We start from the raw sequence: 19,707 nt of genomic DNA, 5'->3' as shown, positions 1-19,707 counted from the left end.
GATCTAGTTAAACGGTGTCCTTATAAGAGTTGCCTCAGTCATGGTGTCTGTTCACAGCAGTAAAACCCTAAGACGGTTTTGTTTTTTGTTGTTACTTCGAGACAGGGTCTCACTTTAATGGCCCTGACCAGTCAAGAACTTGATTTGTAGACTAGGCTAGTTTTGAATTCACAGAGATCCGCCACGATTTGTCTCCTAAGTGCTGGGACTAAAGGCATTTGCTCCCACAGCAGGCAAAACAGCTTTTTAATAATTAAAAACAATGGCTATATGATCTCTCTGCCCGGGTCCTAACCCGGAAAGAGTTGATCCTTTCATTTCACAGATAGCCTGGTGGCCCTAGAGTCCCAGTTCCCTTGGGCAGTGCAGATGCCTTGCCCCACACACACCGGGCAGACAGTGTCCATCCTGGAAGAGACTGGCACCTGGCAGATAGTTTGGTATATACCTTTAGAAGATTATTTTACATCCTGACTGACCCGCAGTCACCTCTCCCCCAGTCCTTTCCTTCCTCTCTGCCCCTCCCCATGCACCCCTTCTCCATTTCTCTTCAGAAAAGGGCGAGCCTCTCATGGATACCAACCAGCCACCTCCTCTCCTGTGAAGGCTGGACAAGGCAACCCTGTAGAGGAATAGGGTCCCCCAAACAGGCCACAGAGTCAGAGACGGCTCCTGCTCCCACTGTTAGGAGCCCCACAAGGAGATCAAGCTACACAACTGTAACACGGGTGCAGAGCGCCTAGGTCGCTCCCACACAGCTTCCCTCAATGGCAGTTCAGTCTCTGTGAGCCCCTCTGGGCCCAGGTTAGGTGATTCTGTGGGTTTTTCTGATGTCCTTGACTCCACTGGTTCTTGCAATTCTTCGTCCCCTCCATGTCCTCAGGATCCCCCAGGCTCTGCCTAATGTTTGACTGTGGGTCTCCTCATCTGCGTGTACCAACTGCTGGGTGAAGCGTCTCTGGTGACAAACGGGCTAGGCACCAACCTATGCGTACAGCAGAATCTTTCCATTGACTTTTTTTTCTTTTTGCCATGTATGGTTCTCTCCTAGGTAGGGCTCTGGCTCTCCAGCCTTTGGTTCTGGGCCCTCTGAGCAGTGTCACGGGTGGGCTCCCTCTCACGGCATGGGTTTCAAGCTGGAGCAGGCATTGGTTAGCCACTCCCAAGATTTCTGTGACACTTTTGCCCCAGCCCATCTTGTAGGCAGGATGAATTGTAGGTTGAAGCTTTTGTGGCTGGGTTGGTGTCCCAGTCCTCCCATTGGAAGTCTTACCTGGTTACAGGAGGTGGCCGGTTCAGGCTCCGTATCCCCCATTACTAGGTGTCACAGATTCCTGGGAGTTTCCATTACACTAGGATTCTAGCTCATCCAGGGGGAATCTCTCCTGTCATCTTCGCCTGATCTGATCCCTCCTGTTTCTGTCCCCACATCCTGACTGACTCCGAGTCCGTTCCACCCGCAATGTCTATTTGACAGTGATAGAAAGCTAACACAGTAGTACAAGGCCGCCATTCTTGCCACCGCATCCCATTGTTCCTGAACCTCTGCATAAGTAATACTTTGACACTTTGCTGAGTCCGGACTCTGGGCCCCTACACAGGCAGTAACTATTGTTTTCTGGTACAGGAGCCCAGTATCCTGCCGCTTTGTATGAATCACCGTTTTCTGTTGAAAACTGGGAATTTTAGGTATCTTGCTGCAACTTTGCATTATGACTGGCCAGGTTCTTGGGCTTGTTCATTTTTTTAGTTTCTGATTTAGTTCTGCCCAGATCAGCAGTGTGAGGTTCACTTCCTTCTCAGTCTATGGTTTCTGATGTCACTTTGTGGTGTCTTCCCAGTGTTTAGGAAGCTAGAAGTTCTACCTGGGACAGCACAAGTTGGTGTTTTCCCCCACAGACGGCAAAAGGTGGTTACGGTGGTTTGAATATGCTTGGCCCAGGGAGTGGCATTGTTAGGAGGTGTGGCCTTGTTGGAGTGAATGTGTCACTGTGGAGATGGGCTGTGGGAGCCTTCACCTAGCTTCCCGGAAGTCAGTCTTCTCCTGCTTGTCTTCAGAACAGGGTATTGAGCTCTCAGCTCCCCGTGCGTCGTGCTTGCCTGGGCACTGAGGTGCACCATGCTTCCCACCGTGATGATAATGGTCGAAACCTGTAAGCCAGCCCCAGTTAAATGTTGTTATCAGAGTCGCCTTGGTCATGGTGTCTGTTCACAGCAGTGGTAAACCTTAACAGTTGTGCTTCAGGTCCTAGGTAAGCAAGACTCCTGCGTTTTCCCAGGGATTTGTGTGGCTGGGCAGTGTTCCAATCTGCCCTTCATGTGGAGTGCCAGGGACTGAATCACAGTTGCAAAGACAGCTAGCTCTGAATTACAGGAGTTAGGAACACCCACTTTACTTGGCAAAAGGTACCTTGCAGATCCCGAGATGGGGCGATGATCCTTAATTATGCGTGTCAGGGAGGTCAGTGTAATAGAAAGCATGCTTTATTAAAAAACAGGAGAGCAATTTCTAATCTTATCTCAGAAGAGGGCAAGCTTTAAAATGAACAGGATGTCAATCGTACAAATGAGTCAACAGGTGATTTTACTGAGTAAAAGACAAACATAAGAAAGGGAGAGAAGGTAAGGCTTCGATGCTCAGTAAGACTGTAACCCCCTTGCTGGCTGGTGACCGTGCACACCTTTAATCCCAGTGTTCAGGAGGGAGACCGGTGGATCTCTGAGGTCGAGGCTAGCCTGGTCTACAGAGTGAGTTCCAGGACAGTTAGGTGGGCTCAGTGCTTAAAAAAAAAGAGACAAAGGAGCACGTGAAATGGGGAGGGAGTAGTGGTGGTGGTGGAGGGGTTGGTAAGGGAATTGCAGCTGCAGGGATGAACTTTATATGCATGTGTGAAGTTCTCATTTCCCTCCTGGTCACTCAAAAATAACCGGGGCATACTTCTTTTTCTTTTTTCTTTTTTTTTTTCGGAGCTAGGGACCGAACCCAGGGCCTTGCGCTTGCTAGGCAAGCGCTCTACCACTGAGCTAAATCCCCAACCCCCGGGGCATACTTTTTATGCGCATCAGGTTTATAAACCATTTTCTGTGCTGTCTCACCATGCCTGTCATTCTAAGCTGGTGCCCACTTTGCATGTTCATGAAATAAACTGGATGCCTTGCTGCTCTGAGTCTCCAGTCCCCCCCCCCCCTTGGTGAAGTCTCACTCTGTAGGTTTGGCTGGCCTGAAACTCACTTTGAAGACCAGTGGTTCTCAACCTGTGAGTCTGAACCTCTTTTGGGAGTCACAGATCAGATATTTACATTATGATTCGTAACAGTAGCAAAATTACAGTTGTGAAGTACTAACAAAATAATTCTGTGGTTGGGGGAGGTCACCACAATATGAAGAGCTCTATTAAAGGGTTGAAGCATTAGGGAGTAGGGAGGTTGAGAACCTCTGATGTAGATCAAAAGGACCTTGAGTTCACAAAGATCAGCTTGCTCCTACCCCTGTAATGTTTATTCATTTAAATTATTCAATACTTACACCAATAAAGACAGGGAAGAAGAGAACTGAGGTAAAATAAAAAAAAAAAAACCAAAAAACAAACCTGCTAGATCAGTGAGGTAATTTTTATTTTCTTAGCTATATACAAAATATCTATTTACAAGCCTATCTATTCTTCAACTAAACTGCTAGCTTTTTAGAAATCTCCTTCCTGGCTGTGGCATACTCCTGAGCTAATCTACCTTGAGCTCCTCCAAACCCAAGAGAACCTTTGCTCTCTTTCCTCAAATCCTTTTTCACCTGTGTTCTTGCAAGCCCAAAGAACAAAGAACAAATCCTTATCTCTTACTCTGAGCTTCTTCCAAGCCAAAATCAAGGGCCAATGAAAAGACAGAGCTCGGAGCAGTCAGCGGAGCGGAGCAGATGGGAATTGGACTGCACTCTGGGTCAGGGTTTGCTGCGGTTGTCGGAGTGAAGATGCCCCGATACTGCCTGTTTGGAAACAATGTCACTCTGGCTAACAAATTCGAGTCCTGCAGTGTGCCGCAGAAAATCAATGCCAGCCCCACCACATACAGGTTACTCAAAGACTGTCCTGGCTTTGTGTCCACCCCGAGATCGAGGGAGGAGCTTCCACCAAACTTCCCTAGTGACATTCCTGGAATCTGTCACCTTCTGGATGCTTATCAACATCAAGGACCTAATTCTAAACCGTGGTTCCAGCAGAAAGATGCAGAAGATGGAAATGCCAACTTCTTAGGCAAAGCATCAGGGGTAGATTAGTGAGCGCATGTTTATGGCTTTGATGCCTCTGAGGGCACGCAGAACCTCTGAAATGACTTTAGGATTGCAGAAGATAGAAGGCAGTGTTAAAATTGCAGGGGTGAAGCACAGTTTCCTCTGTTTCCCCTTTAAGATGGAAAAAAAAAGTGTTCATTTCAGCGCTTTCAATCTTCTTCTCTATTTAAGAACCAAACCTCAAAAGTGACTTGTGACTTGGGGAAATAGCTTTATTCTAGAGCAGTCACTACCTGTACTCAAAATCCAACACAGTGTACATATTCTAGACAATTGTAGCCAAGTTTAAGTGTCAAAGTAATGTACTCACCTGTGGCCTGTGACCAGTGCAAACTGTGGTTATTAAAGTGTGTCTGTGGTTGAGAGAGAAAGAGAGAGAGAGAGAGAGAGAGAGAGAGAGAGAGAGCGCTCTCAAAGGGCCAATGGCTATAAAAGTCATCTCTAGCCCCTCCCCTCTAGCCCCCTTTGGCGGGCTGAACAATGTCACCATAGTGGTGGGGGCTCCAAGCCAAGTCAGTAGGGGCCAACGATTTCACCCATCTGAGGCCATCCACTTGACTTTGCCTTGGGTCCGAGAGCAAAGACATCTCCCAAACAACTTGCCTTAAAACAGGCAGGGTCTTTCCATTCGTTAGTGTCTTATCTGTGGAGGCTTTTAGAGGCACACCCAAACCACATCTCTACAGGACACACTGCACTGCATCTGACTAAGGCAGTATCCTTCTAAACTCGTGTATTTTGCTAACAACTAGGTTTCCTGTGAACAATAATGAGATATCCCAAAACATACCCCTCTCAAGTGCTCTTCTGGGTTAGTATCATGGAGTAATTCTTCCCGCTCAAGTGGGGCAGACTCATCCCTGGGCACTCTGTCTCAAATCTTACTGTACAGTTTGCAAAGACTCTTGTCTTGGTTTCGTCCATACTAAAGAATGTTGCTATAGGTGAGTGACATTTAGAACTAATCAACCTTTAGTTACCAAGGGACTTTTGTTTTGTCTCTATTTTACTTTTTGAGTTTCCAGGCTGACCTGGTACTTAATATACAGTCCAAGTTGGCTTTAAAGTTGCAGCAATCCTCAGCTTTCTGAGTGAGGAGATTATAGGACTGGGCTATCAAGCTATCATTTTTACAGTCTCATATAGCTGGGGCTGGCCTCAAGCTTGTTATGCAGTAAAAGATGGCCTTGAATTTCTGATCCTCCTTCAGGCACTTCCCAAGTCCTAGGTCACCACCACACTCGCTTTTTAAACAAATATATATTTGAAATTTATTCTTTGAAAATAATTTCACACATGTACATAGCATATTTTGATAATATTCACCACCCCGTTCCTCCACCAGATCTCCCCATCCCCACCCCCAGGGCCATATCCTGTCTTTCATTGACCCCCTGAGCCTAGTTAGTGTTGGCTATGTGTTCATAGGTATAAGGCCATTCACTGGAGCTTGGAAAACCTACTAGAGGCCACATCTCCAAAGAAAAATCAGTTCCCCCACCACTACCCCAAGACTGGAGGTGGGGCCTCATGAGCCTCTCCCCCATCTGTGCTGGAATTGATTCTGTGCAACCAACCACAGTTGCTGTGAGAGTGAGGGCGATGACCAGCATGTCTAGAAGGCACCATTTTGCCCCAGTCCTCCCTGAGCTCTATCACTTACGGGGTTTTCAGCACCGTCTTCCACAATGCTCTCTGAGCTTTGGTGTTTCGATGGCGACAGGGATTGGTGCCGATGTTTCTCAGTTACTGTTCTCAGCACTTTGGCTGGGGTCTCTATCTCCAACCATGAGGGCCCTGGGGATTGGCAGCAAGCACCTTTATCTGTTGAGCCATCTCGCTGGCCCCGTATTACCAGCTTTTACACAGACATTTCTCTTTCTTTCTTTTTCGTTGTTTTTGTTTTGTTGAGAGAGGATCTCATTGTTTAACTTCATGGCTAACCTGGAGCTCAAACCAGGATAACATCAAGCTCAGAGAGATCGACTTGCCTCAGAGCACCACTCCTGGACTTAAACTGATATTTCTTAAATTGTTAAGGTCCAAAGGAAACTCCATTTCCCCGCACTCTTGTGGTTAGAAAGTTCCTCAGGAACTCGTGAAGCTTATTCTCCTCTACCAAGAAGAGCCTTTTTTTTAAAAAAAAAAAATCATTGGCAGAAAGGACAAATGGCTATCTGTGGTACCTATGACTACCAAAGAGCATGCTGGCCTCCAGGCTCCGTCATTGTCACCAATGCCTGTTACACATCTCAGAGTCCGTGCTAGCACCCCAGCTGTCCTTGCCCTTTCCCCTCCCCCACACTCATTCCCCTTATCACCCTGCTATTTCCGCTACATTCCCTCTTTTGCTTGTGATCTTTTTGCCTTCCTGTCTTCCTCCTCCCTCTCTCTTGCTTCCTTGTGTCCTCCCTGTCTCTCCCCCTCTGCTCGGCTCCTGCTGCTCTTGTGCCAAGTTCCAGACCGCTGGCCATACTCCATTGACTGCCTCCTCCTGCTCTAGGTTCTTCCAGATGCCTCTGGCTATTCTTTCTTTCAAATCTACAATAAAAGCTCCCCCCCCCCCCCCGAACCGTACTCGCTGGCGCTCTGGTTTCTCAGCAGCAGACAGAACTTTGTGTCCCGGTTGCTCAGATACAAATTTGTCTACACAGAGTGACTCTGAATCTCTCCTATAGGAAACCTGAGATGTTTCTCACAGCATCCTCAGCTTTAGGGTGGGTGGACAACAACAACAGCACATTCCAGGAGTTTTAGCTAATCCTCATCAGGATGCTAGATCAGCTAGAGAGACTGGTAGTACACCAGCTGGCCCAAGGTCATGTTGGCTTTCCATCTGCTACATTCCATCCCCTCACAGGCATGTTGTAATCGGCCGAAACATCTACTGTATGGCTCTGGCTTCTTCAGAGAACTTGCAGGTGTGACTCTTAGTGGCTTAACACTTTTCTGCTTGGTGGCTCCCCCCTCCCAACCCACCCCCCACCAGGTTGCCGTTGTCTCTGTTGTCCTCCCTAAGTTTATCCAATCTTAACTTCCAAATAAAGGCAGAGCTCAGCAGCTGGGAGCTAGTGAGTTCCTTCCTCTGCCCCCTTGTACTACGTGGATCTGTGTGGCACTGGGAACACGATTCCTTTTCTCAAAATGAGGCCACTATCCCTACTCGGCAAGAAGAGGCTATAAGGATGGTAGGCTGGCCAACTCAGTTCTCCTTTCTCAGACTGAAACTTACTCCCCATCCCTGGGAGCAGGGAAAGAGCTCCTGAAAGCTTTCATGATTCATGATTTCTTTCTTTCTTTCTTTTTTTTAAAGATTTATTTATTATATATAAGTATACTGTAGCTGTCTTCAGACACACCAGATCCCATTACAGATGGTTGTGAGCCACCATGTGGTTGCTGGGAATTGAACTCAGGACCTCTGGAAGAGCAATCAGTGCTCTTAACCCCTGAGCCATCTCTCCAGCCTGATTTTTTTTTCTTTCTTGAGAACAGGGTTTCTCTGTGTAGCCCTGGCTGTCTTGGAACTCACTCTGTAAACCAGGCTGGTCTTGAACTCAGAGCTCTGCCTGCCTCTGCCTTGGGAATTCTTGGATTAAAGGCCTGTGCCACCACCACCAGACTCTTCATAGACCTTTTAAACACTTTTGCCTTGTTCTATGACCCTGGCCAATATCCAGAGTGAAAGGGTCACCCAGCCATGATGAGGGACCTTCCCCTGCCAGAGTTCTCAAGGTCAAGGCCAGGAGCATACCTGTCATGTTTCATCATGGAATTCTCTAGTCCTAGAGCAGTTCAGAGTCCAGCTACCAAAAACTGGCCTCTACTGCTGCAGCGTGGAAAGACCAGGAAAATTTAGACGTACAAAGTTCATGTGAACCCATCCAAAGTTCCCCAACTAGTTTCAGTGCATGGACTATACCTTACAGAAAACCAAACATTATCAGCTGGACAGTGTGGACAAACCGGTTCATCTAGCAACAGAAGATGGGGATAGCAAGACCACATGCCTGGCCTGTGTCTCAAACCCTGGGACAAACTGCTGAGGTGCCTAACATCAACATATCCTATCAGATCAGACCTAGCCACCAGGTCCTCCCAGCATCCCTCAGTCCCGACCTGTTACAGAGTAAGGCTGGAATACCCTGCTCACTGCCCTGAAATCTCCTAGCAGCGGCTAAGTCTGCCCTTTCCCCAGAGGCCCCTCCCTATATAATCCAGCCATTTTGGTTTCCAGCTTCTCTTTTCACCTTTTGCCTACTTGGCGGCTGGAACTGGTTCCCCTTTCTCCCCTCTCTCTTCCCCTCCTCCTCTCCTATGATGGCTCATGGTCATGTCTACTCTGGACTCTTCCAGATGTGTCTGCCTCCGGCTATGCTCTCCCTTTTATCTACAGTAAACCTTCTTCTCCACTATACCTAGGAGCAGTCATTTCTCTTTCTTTCTTTCTTTCTTTCTTTCTTTCTTTCTTTCTTTCTTTCTTTCTTTCTTTCAACCAGCAGTTTGGGGTCAGCTTGAGCAAGATTCTATTTCTTTCTTGTTAATTTTTTATTACATTTATTTATTTGTAGTTCTGTGTGCTTGCATAGGGGCACATGAGTGCCGTGGCAGACGTGGAGGTCAGAGAACAATTTACCAGAGTAGGTTCTCTTCTTCTAACCTGCAGGTCTTGGGGACCAAACTCAGGCAAGAGCCTTGTGTCACTGAGCCGTCTCACCAGACGACAAGATTCTATTTCTAAGAAAGACAATAATCTTTAAAAATGCTAATTTAGCTGGGTGGTGGTATTGTATGCCTTGAAGCCATGCAACCTGGGAGGCAGCCTGGTCCACAGAGTTAGTTGTAGGACAGCCAGGGTCACATAGAAATGCGAGTGTGTGTGTGTGTGTGTGTGTGTGTGTGAATGAGTGTGTGTGTATGTGTGTGTGTTAGTGTGTGAGTGTGTGTGAGTGTGTGTGTATGTGAGTGTGTGTGTGAGTGTGTGTGTGAGTGTGTGTGTATGTGAGTGTGTATGTGTGTGTGAGTGTGTGTGAGTGTGTGTGTATGTGTGTGTATGTGTCTATGTGTATGTGTGTATGTGTGTGTGAGTGTGTGTGTGTGAGTGTGTGTGTGTGAGTGTGTGTGTATGTGAGTGTGTATGTGTGTGTGAGTGTGTGTGAGTGTGTGTGTATGTGTGTGTATGTGTCTATGTGTATGTGTGTATGTGTGTGTGTAGTGTGTATGTGTATGTGAGTGTGCGTGTGTGTGTGTGTGTGTGTGTGTGTGTGTGTGTGTGTGATAGAGGAAGGCGAAAGGAATCACTGCTCCAAGGATCAAAAGTTCACCGCTCTAGGTCATTGGATTTCTAAAACAGAACTTTGGGCTTTTGAAAAAACAAAGGTATTCCTGGGTGGAGAAAATGAAAACATTTGTAAGTTTTACCTGGTGGGTTCCCTGGAGCTCACCAGAGGTGGCCGCTTACACAGTGTACTGCCAGTTGAAAGTCTTTATTCCAGCCATCTAGGACCATAACCAAGTCTTGGACCTAGGCATGGCCCTGAGTGCCTAGAACATGAAGTTTTTAAAGGCTGAAACCACATCCTGGCATCTCAGCCATGGGGGTGGAGGGGGTGGGGGGGCTTTGCAGAAGTCAGCAGTTTAAAGCAGGCCATTTTAACAGAAGCTAAGATAAGTGGTTAGCCAGCTGGAGGGGTGTTTCACACAGACAGGCAGTGTTAATAAAGGCTAAGATAAGTTAGCTAGGACATCCTACAATAGAGAGGGGTGGTTTCCAATGGATTCTCCCTCACAGAGATCAGATTCTAGTCAAAGCTGGAAATGTCCTTAGCAAGAGTACAAGAGGGAGGGACAGGTGAGGAAGACAAAAAGGTCTTAATGCCTTGCCCTAAACACAAGCTTAATAGTATTTGATCAGGAAAACTTATATTCGACACTTTTTACACTGTGCAGCCCAAGGCTAGCTTCGAATCCCCTATGTAGCAGAGAAAGGCCTTGACTGCTGACTCCTGCCTCTGAGGGTGGTAAGTGCATTCTGGGTAAGTAAATGTTCTACTAACCTCGCTACCACCACAGCCTTGCTTTTTAATATTAAAATGTTTAACTCTCTCTCTCTGGGGGTGGGGGTGGGGTCTGTGCATGCCATAGCTAGCACGTGGGGGGCAGAGGACAACATTCCTCTTTTGGGAGTTAGTTCTCTCTTCTACCCCGTGGGGCCAGAGCTTCAACTCATTCAGGCTTGGCAGGAAGCACATTCACCCTCTGAGGCAAGTCGCCGGCCTTTTCAGCGTTTTTTGCTGGTGAGTCAGCCCCTAGAGGAGACCCTAGCCTTCCATCTGACTCTCTTTTAGCAAGGGAGTATCTCCTTTCCACGCAGTCTCTTTTGACCCTTTGAAGGATCTGCCGGTATCCCTCCGCTGTGACAGTGACATAAGCTAATCATTGTGAGCCTTGGGGCCATCCTATGCACAGATCTGAAGATGGTGATGGGGTGTATGGCAGAAACTTTTCCAGGACCTGTCCACCTCAATGTTCAGAATGTCTGCCTAGGGGTTCAATTCATGGGGCCTGCCATTCATTTGGGGTAAAATCTATGCTGTCTGAAACATTCTGTGTTTCATGGAACTAGGGTTGTTTCCTTGTAGAACTATTTTAATTGCCGCTGCCCGGGACTGGAGAAATGGCTCAGTGGTCAAGGGTTTCTGTTGTTCTTGCAGAGGACCTAAATTCAGTTCCCAGCACTCCCATGGCAGATTTAACCATCTGGACCTATGGTTCCAGTGGGTCTAGGGTCCCTTACGGCCTCCACAGCAGCAGGCGGGCACTCAGTGCACTCAGACACATTCAGGCAAAACACTCATGCATGTATAAGAAAAATAAAGATATCTTAGAAAAGGAGTATGGGAGTTGGGGATTTAGCTCAGTGGTAGAGCGCTTGCCTAGGAAGCGCAAGGCCCTGGGTTCGGTCCCCAGCTCCGAAAAAAAGAACCAAAAAAAAAAAGAAAAGAAAAAGAAAAAAGAAAAGGAGTATGGTGCCTAGCCTTCTACTGCCTATGTCTAGAGGATTCCTTCCCATCTGTAGGGAACTGTTTGCTGCTTCTCTGAAGCAGAGGGAAGGGCGGGGGACTATTTGCCTGCCAAGCAGAGTCAGGGCAGTTAGCGGCCTTTTGAAAGGTGTCCTGGCCTGCTGAGGCATGGGATGATAAGAGGAGGTGCACTTAAGGCTCAAGATGAAGAGCTGAAGATTCTATTGACCTTGGTGGAAGGAATAGGGTGTGTGTGTGTGTGTGTGTGTGTGTGTGTGTGTGTGTGTGTGTACAAATGTCTTGTGTATACTTGAGCACAACTGTTTCTGTTAGCTTGTAGCTTTGCTTCCTACATACTGAGTGTAACGTGGCTATGAGAAATACACTTGCTGCTGTGGTCGTGACCTGCAGCCCTCCCGTTATGTCTCTCGGATCTTTCTTCTGTCTTTGCTATAATCATCCTCACTCCCCCCCCACTCCCGGAGGCCTGTTTGACTTCGTACGGGCTGGACCTGTATACCCATCCTCTACCACAAATGAAGGGCCTTTGGCAGAGTTTCCTGGGGAAGGGAAATCCCCGGAGAACCCATAAATTAACCAGTGAAAGCTGTACTCATCAAGCAAGCAAAAAGGAAATATGAACCAGATAACAAGAATGATAGAGAAAAGGTCACAGAATCAAAGTGACTGCATGGAATTATAATTTTACAGGACAAACTGGATTGAAGGAAGTCCTTAATGAAAGTCCAATGTAAAATGACATTGGATTTATAAAAAATCCATTGTCATTGTGGGTAAGAACGCTGTTGCTTCGTCCAGTTCTTTGCCACCAGCCCTTCCTATGTGCCTAGTGAGTTCCTCAGTCTACCAAGGCTGTACCAGCTACCCTTGCAGCATAGCTCTGATGCTCACCCTCCCTGACCTCCTTGGATGCTGCACAACCCCTGGATTCAGGCATCACACCCACTTGCCCAGATCTGTAATCTTACACTGTGACCAAGGGGCTACAGCCAGGGGCCAGTGGTGTGTGGACAGTAGAAATGCCTGAGTCATCTTCCATGCCTTACCTAAACTGGGTGGTCTCAGAGAAACTTCCAACTTCCAGGAAGAGCTTAATAAGGAAATCCAAAGACCTATGGCAGTGTCTGGGCATCTCTGGCGGTCCTTCACAGCCAGAAATCAGACGAAACCTGCTGCAGACCGTTCGACTGGACCCTTGCCATCTTGGAATACAGAGGTGGGGTCAGATGCTGACCTCACAATGGCAGAGCCTCTCTTTCCTGACCAGTCCACCACCACTGGCCAGCTGCTGTGCTGCTCCTGGGCATGTCCCTTCTCAGCAGCTATGAGGGCCTACGACAGGAGATACAGCGGCTGGCCCAAGAGAATGAGGAGCTACGGCGGCTAGTGCAGCTCATCCAGGAAAACCAAGAGCTAAAGCTAGTCCTTAGGAGCAGGGGCAATAGCCTAAGCTTATGTGGCTCCAACTTCCTGTCAGAAGCAACTGCCAACCCTAGGCTGCAGAAGCGTAAGACGATCAGATTCAAGGATGTCGAGAGAGGTGAGCCACGGGCATCCTTCAGAGCTCTCTCATCCAATGTGTGCCCAAACGGAAAGAAGCCATGCAAAACCCTGGGCCTGTGGAGTGTGGCCACCTGTTCCTCGTTGGGTGCTGGTGGTAGGTAGAGGGAGATGGAGCAAACCCAGGGACAAGGGCGGGATGAAGTCTTGGGAGTCCATGCAGGGGCGAGGAGATGACATCTCTGAGAAAGTGACATGGAGCAGAGCTGGGATGAAATAATAGTTGTGAGACTGGGGCGAGCTTGACAAGCTAAGGAACGGTTAGTGCAAATGCCCTAGGTGGCAGCCAATTGGCTGTGAGATTGACGCAGAGGAAAGAGGGTACCAGAAGGATCTTGCAAGGCAGAGAGAGTTTGAGAAAAGACTGTCTCCTGGCTCTGGGTGTTCTCTCTCTCTCTCTCTCTCTCTCTCTCTCTCTCTCTCTCTCTCTCTCTCTCACACACACACACACACACACACACACACACACACACACACACTTTTTTTCTCCATATTAGAACTCAGGGCCTCTTCTATGCTTAACAAGTCATCTACCACTGAGCTAGCATGCAGCCCTCTCTATTTTTTTGCTTTGAAATGAAAGTCTCACTGAGCTATGCACCACAGACCTTACTCTGGCATCCACGAAATGAGAAAGGGACATGAGGACAGGTTTTGAATGCCCAGGGGCACCAGGCATTACCTGAAGTGTGGTGTGCAGCCCAGAGCCTACAATACTAATACCTAACCAGCTCACCCTAGCCTCTAGACCCAAGTGGGCCTTGAGAGCCAGTAGTACTTAGTCTGGGCTGCTTGGGTGTGCATGCCCTAAGCTGTGTGATATCTGGCCTAGTGCACGGGGAAAGTCCTTTGGGTTCAACTGACTTCCTATGGTCTCAGAAGCTAGCTATTCCTCAGGAGCTGCCCTCGTAGGGCAGCATCTCCTCCACATGGCTGATAGTTTTACCCCTTCACTCTGAATGCTAAAGGGCTCAGGCCTGACTTGAGCCCAGCCTGTGCCCTGCCTGAAGAGGCCCTAACTTTCTACCAGCACAATTGAGGCTCCCTGGACTCAGTCTTAGAAAGAATGAAAGTGCTGGCCTAGTAAGAAAGACCTGCTTTCCTGGGGCTAAAACCCCTCAAGGAACAGCAAAGCAAGAAAGAAATTCTGGTCCTCTTTGCCTACAGTCTTGGTTGTCCTGGGGCCTCCTCTGCCTCTGCACTTTCTCTTCCTTCCAGTTAGGCCACTTAAGGGCCGGCTAAATAAACAAGAGAGTAGAGGACACAGGAGAAGTTGCCCTGTTGCCCTCCACAAGGGGGAACACCAGTTCCAGATTTCTGCTGGTCTCATTACAGGAGAGATCTCAGATTAGCTGGACTGAGCCGTTTTTACACTGTAGGGTTGACTGAGGGATGTGTGCAGAGGCCGCTTGTTTTGTTTTTGTTTTTGTTTTGTTTTGTTTTTTTGTGCCACTTTGCTGCTGAATAAGACGGCCTCCTACTTTCCATTGTTCCTTGCTTGCTACGTTCTTTTCCACCCAACCCATCTCCCGCCTCAGGTCCTCCTACTCTGGGGAACCGTCTGAGTACTTCAGAAATGTTGTTACTTTAGAGTGGAACCAGTTACTTGGAGACCTGAAGGTGGGTATCAAGGGCGCCCACTTTCGGCCGACCCAGAACTTGCAGAGAGGTTCCGCAGTTCCGAGAACCAAGGTGCCCTTGAGCCAAAGCGCTGGGTCCGCCCCTAGCTGGCAAGGGCCACTCAGTCCCTCCCTCAATCCGTGGATCGCTCTGGGCGAAGGAGGAGGTGCTCAGGCCCGGCCCGCATTTATGTAATCCGGAGGGCCAAGCACACCAGGCTTGTGTGTCTGTGTTTGTGTGTGGGGTGGAAAGGGGTGGGGGGTAGGAGTGTGTTTCCACAGGCCCCTCCCCGAGGTGGAGGCAGGGCTTGCGGGAAGCACCGCGGGAGAACACAAGCCAGAGCCGATTCCAACGTTGGGGTCTGTGCAGAAGTCCTTACTCCGCTGGCTACTGCCTTTCTACATCCCCCTCAGGGCTCTGCTGTTCCTAGCCTCCTTTTAGCCTCGCCCCACCGTTGTACTGGTTCTGTAGGGTTCCAGTGCCTATAAAGCCTGGGCCGGGAGACTTGAGCCAAGTGGGAAGTGGAGCTATTTCTTACCTGCCCACCCTAACTTTCCTGCGGAAAGAACCCAGGCTCCTCCAGCACAAAAGGGCTCCGGTGTCCTTTTACCTCTAATCCAGGTACTGACTTTCCATTGGCATCGGGACTCTTAGACCTGAGTCACTGGGACACTGGGCTGGCATATGGGTTTGCCTGGCTCTGACTCCACTCTCTGGCCACCCTTTGACTGGGTCCTGCAGCTCCTGCCAAACCCAGAGCTTCTCTATGGCTCCACTCCTGGGCACCTCCTAGACTTGGAATCCATCTCTTTTCCCACCCCAGCCTCTTCTTAGAAACCAGACCCCCCTCAGGTATAACCCCAAACCCCCTCACTCCCAGTGACAGGCTCTTCTGTCTAGTTCTCCCAGGGTTACCAGCTGAAGAGCCATTCCTGGACTCCAGCTTCAACGTCATGGGCAGCCCAGAAGGGCGCTTCCATTTCGCCATCGACCGCGGTGGCACCTTCACAGATGTCTTTGCCCAGTGCCCTGGAGGGCATGTGCGTGTCCTGAAGCTGCTCTCAGAGGACCCTGCCAACTATGCAGATGCACCCACAGAGGGCATCCGCCGAATTCTAGAGCAGGTGGGCCAGGGCCAATGGTGAGTGCCAGGGGGGGCGCGGGAGCTTAGGGAGACCCCCCAACCTGAGGTCTCACACTATGTGGTCCCCAGGAGGAGGGTGTGCTGCTGCCTCGAGGCCGACCGCTAGACACCAGTCGCATTGCCAGCATCCGCATGGGTACCACGGTGGCCACCAATGCACTGTTGGAACGACAGGGAGAACGGGTGGCACTGCTGGTGACTCGGGGTTTCCGAGACCTGCTGCATATTGGCACTCAGGCCCGCCCGGACCTCTTTGACTTGGTGAGCTCTCCCATGCTGACTGGGTACTAGGCAGCTTGTGCACTGTTTCCTCTCTCCCAGCCAAGGCCTTGTGGGGAGGTGCGTGAAGCAGCGGTGCCTAAGTCCTCTAGATGATAGATAGGCCTAGAGGAGACAGAGTATTGCTAGCAGGACCTGTGTCCTCATACCTCCAGGCTGGTATGTGATACTCTGCCAGTTCAAGCCAGCACTACTCAGGGTGAGAGCTTGGAGGTTCTACCTCGGAATTCCTGGAAAAAGCTTCCCTCTTGGGGTAGGGTGCTGGTTCCACCCTTCCTTCTCAAGGGCTTGGGTACAGAGAGAAGCCCTCTGGGTGGAGCTGGCTGGACCATTTTGATTGTCTCCTAACTTTTTGGGGACACATCCCCTGGCCTGCACTTCCACACCACACAGGGCCCCTTAGAGGCCCTCAGGCCTGGGTCTCTTCTGAGCCTCTGCCTGCCCTCAGGCTGTGCCCATGCCAGAGGTTCTGTATGAGGAAGTGCTGGAGGTAGATGAGCGAGTGGTGCTGTATCGCGGAGAACCAGGTGCCGGCTCTCCTGTCAAAGGTGCGGATGGTGCTGACAGCCCGTGCGAGGTTCTTGGGGTAGGCAGATCCTAGCAACCTCTGAATGGGGGCTATGGGCTCCTTTTAGGCCGCACAGGGGACCTGCTAGAGATACAGCAGCCTGTGGACCTGGAAGCCCTGCGTGGGAAGCTGGAGGGGCTCTTGTCTCGGGGCATTCACAGTCTGGCAGTGGTGCTCATGCATTCGTACACGTGAGTCGGGGCTGTTTCCTGTGGGCAGAGGCTGGGTCCAGAGGAAAGCTGGAAGGGTGTTGGGTGGGAGGCACAGAGCCCCCTGTGTTCTCGCTGTAGGTGGGCCCAGCATGAGCAGCAGGTGGGCACGCTGGCCCGGGAGCTGGGCTTCACGCACGTCTCCTTGTCCTCGGAAGTCATGCCCATGGTACGAATTGTTCCTCGGGGCCATACAGCCTGTGCTGACGCTTACCTTACTCCCACCATCCAGCGCTATGTGCAGGGCTTCCGCCGAGGCTTCCAGGGCCAGCTAAAGGTGAGGCCTGTGGACCACCCTGCTCCAGGCCCTAGGCTCACACCTGCCCAGCACATCACTGTCCGCCCTCCCTGTTCACAGAATGTGCAAGTTCTCTTCATGCGCTCTGATGGTGGCCTCGCACCCATGGATGCTTTCAGTGGTTCCCGGGCTGTGCTCTCTGGCCCTGCTGGGGGTGTGGTTGGCTACTCAGCTACCACCTACCATCTGGAAGGCGGTCAGCCTGTCATTGGCTTTGACATGGGAGGTATGAAGGCCGAAGTGGCTGTGTGAGGGAAGACCTTCAGCCGCCCAGCTGGACGATGCTGGGGACTCCGGTCTTGGGGGTGACTCCTAATACCTTATCCGCCGTTAGGCACATCCACAGACGTGAGCCGCTATGCTGGAGAATTTGAGCATGTCTTTGAGGCTAGCACAGCAGGCGTTACCCTTCAGGCACCCCAGTTGGACATCAACACAGTGGCAGCTGGCGGGGGTTCCCGCCTCTTCTTCAGGTCAGTTCCTGTCTGCACTTACAACCTCTCAGATTTTTTTTATCCTCTACACCTTTAATTCCAGTCCTTTATCCCCCAAGATCTGGCCTCTTTGTGGTTGGTCCAGAGTCAGCAGGTGCCCACCCAGGTCCTGCCTGCTACCGTAAAGGTAAGAGCGAGCCTCTGCCTTGCTGGGCTTCTCCCCATGGTGTTCTAGGCCCATCCCTGCTGCTCACTTCTGAGTTGAACCTCTAGTCTCCGACCCACACTCTGTTCCTTCTTCCCAGGGGGTCCTGTGACAGTGACAGATGCTAATCTGGTCCTGGGTCGCCTGCTGCCTGCCTCCTTCCCCTGCATTTTTGGGCCAGGAGAAGACCAGCCACTGTCTCCTGAGGCTTCCCGAAAGGCTCTAGAGGCTGTGGCCATGGAGGTCAACAGTTTCTTGACCAATGGACCGTGCCCAGCTTCCCAACTAAGTCTGGAAGAGGTGGCCATGGGGTTTGTGCGTGTTGCCAATGAAGCCATGTGCCGGCCTATCCGTGCCCTCACACAGGTATGGCCCCTCCGCCTACCCTCACCGGTCTCTCCTAGCCCTGCTTGATACATTCTCAGACCAACAGAAATGTGTAGCCAGTTAATCTTGAAATGCCTTGGGCAACACAATGAGTAAGCACTCCTAATCCTTCCCCTGATGCCCCAGGCCTAGTCGGGGAGGTGGCCAGAGGCCAGAGGCCACTTAACCTGCAAACTCACAAAGCCGGTTGGCTTTTCTCCTCTGCTACTGCGTCCCCTTCTTTCTCTTTCCCCAAGTATCTCAATCCTCTTCCTCTCTCCTAGCCTTTGGGAACGTGGAAGTCCTGCCTCTTTCCTCCCTCCCTCCCTCCCAGCCATTGGCCACTGGCATCTTTATTGATATATCAAAAACCAGTTGGGGGCTAGGACCTTCAGCATCAGTAAACACAGATTCCTCATCTTTGATCAGAGCCATCCTCTACAGGAATGGGACAGGGTGGGGGGGCTGTCGAGGGTATGAAAGGTGATTTATTGGCCCTTCCTGGATCACCAGGCACGAGGCCATGACCCCTCAGCCCATGTATTGGCTTGCTTTGGAGGAGCTGGTGGGCAACACGCTTGTGCCATTGCCCGGGCCCTGGGGATGGATACTGTGCACATTCACAGGTGGGTCTGCATATGGAGATGTGCCCTTGGCTGAGGGAGTTTGCTTTGAGGATTGTCCCCGCACTGCCGTGCCACCCATTTCTGCAGGCACAGCGGGCTGCTGTCAGCACTAGGACTGGCCTTGGCAGATGTGGTTCACGAAGCACAGGAGCCCTGTTCCCTGTCTTACACACCTGAAACCTTTGCACAACTGGACCAGAGACTGAGCCGCCTGGAGGAGCAGTGTGTGGATGCCTTGCAGGTCCAGGGCTTCCCTAGGTAGACTCATGGACCACTGAACCCGGGGCTGGTTTTGTCTCCACTTCCCCTGGTATACACTGGTGGTATACACTGGAGGACTTTCCAGATGTTCCTGAGTCTTTAGGACAAGTGTCTCATAGTACCTGAGGAAGCAGGAAAGGCACCCTCAGATAGCACTGGGTAAGTACCCCAACCTGCTTCCCCCAGGTCTCAGATCAGCACCGAGAGCTTCCTGCATCTTCGCTACCAAGGCACTGACTGCGCCCTAATGGTGTCTGCCCATCAGCATCCGGCCACAGCCTGCTCACCCCGTGCTGGTGACTTTGGAGCCGCATTTGTGGAGAGGTATATGTGACCTCCTGCGAGTCCAGCATGTGGCCTGCTGGTCTGGTTGCTTTGTCCTTATTGCTCCCTTGGATGCGTGGGTGCAGGTACATGAGAGAGTTTGGCTTCATTATCCCCGAGCGGCCGGTGGTGGTAGATGATGTACGTGTGAGGGGAACTGGCCGTAGTGGACTTCAGCTGGAGGACACCCCCAAAATCCAGACTGGACCTCCCCACGTGGAAAAGGTTGGAGGCCTTGCTGTGCTGGTCCACCTACATCCTCAGGACCTCAGGGGACGAGGGTTGATGGAGAGATCCAGCCATGTTGAGGGGCCTCAGGAAAAATGATCTGGGAACCCAGCTCATCCCATACCTTCTGCAGGTGACCCAGTGCTACTTTGAAGGGGGTTATCAGGAGACTCCCGTGTACCTTTTAGGAGAACTAGGCTACGGGCACCAGCTCCAAGGGCCCTGCCTTATCATCGACAACAACAGGTAAGTCTGGA

At 50.5% G+C, this 19,707-nt stretch overlaps 1 protein-coding gene across 31 annotated transcripts in view; it reads left to right on the top strand.

Moving 5' to 3' along the window:
- Oplah (5-oxoprolinase (ATP-hydrolysing)) overlaps positions 1–19,707 on the top strand; it is a 40,316-nt gene that overhangs the window by 14,519 nt on the left and 6,090 nt on the right. For 2 of the 31 annotated variants that reach the window (XM_087555389.1, XM_087555380.1), the window contains exons 1-16: positions 9,908–10,136; positions 10,235–10,305; positions 15,409–15,632; positions 15,722–15,913; positions 16,380–16,479; positions 16,567–16,690; positions 16,790–16,985; positions 17,067–17,232; positions 17,341–17,479; positions 17,560–17,627; positions 17,746–18,011; positions 18,525–18,637; positions 18,725–18,895; positions 19,085–19,222; positions 19,309–19,447; positions 19,584–19,696. In XM_087555389.1, coding sequence (XP_087411515.1) covers positions 15,462–15,632; positions 15,722–15,913; positions 16,380–16,479; positions 16,567–16,690; positions 16,790–16,985; positions 17,067–17,232; positions 17,341–17,479; positions 17,560–17,627; positions 17,746–18,011; positions 18,525–18,637; positions 18,725–18,895; positions 19,085–19,222; positions 19,309–19,447; positions 19,584–19,696 — 2,096 coding nt within the window. In that variant the 5' untranslated portion in view covers positions 9,908–10,136; positions 10,235–10,305; positions 15,409–15,461. Of the gene's footprint in view, positions 1–2,035; positions 2,253–9,907; positions 10,137–10,234; positions 10,321–10,473; positions 10,582–12,550; positions 12,986–14,643; positions 15,130–15,388; positions 15,633–15,721; positions 15,914–16,379; positions 16,480–16,566; positions 16,691–16,789; positions 16,986–17,066; positions 17,233–17,340; positions 17,480–17,559; positions 17,628–17,745; positions 18,012–18,524; positions 18,638–18,724; positions 18,896–19,084; positions 19,223–19,308; positions 19,448–19,583; positions 19,697–19,707 lie in introns of those variants that run through there. The other 29 variants (XM_087555390.1, XM_087555382.1, XM_087555393.1 and 26 more) reach the window with 21 other exon arrangements.

This window comes from Rattus norvegicus, chromosome 7 (genome assembly GCF_021556685.1).
Source record: "Rattus norvegicus strain SHRSP/BbbUtx chromosome 7, alternate assembly SHRSP_T2T, whole genome shotgun sequence".
In the NCBI taxonomy this organism is placed as follows: Eukaryota; Metazoa; Chordata; class Mammalia; order Rodentia; family Muridae; genus Rattus; species Rattus norvegicus.
This window is presented reverse-complemented; position numbering and strand designations above follow the sequence as displayed.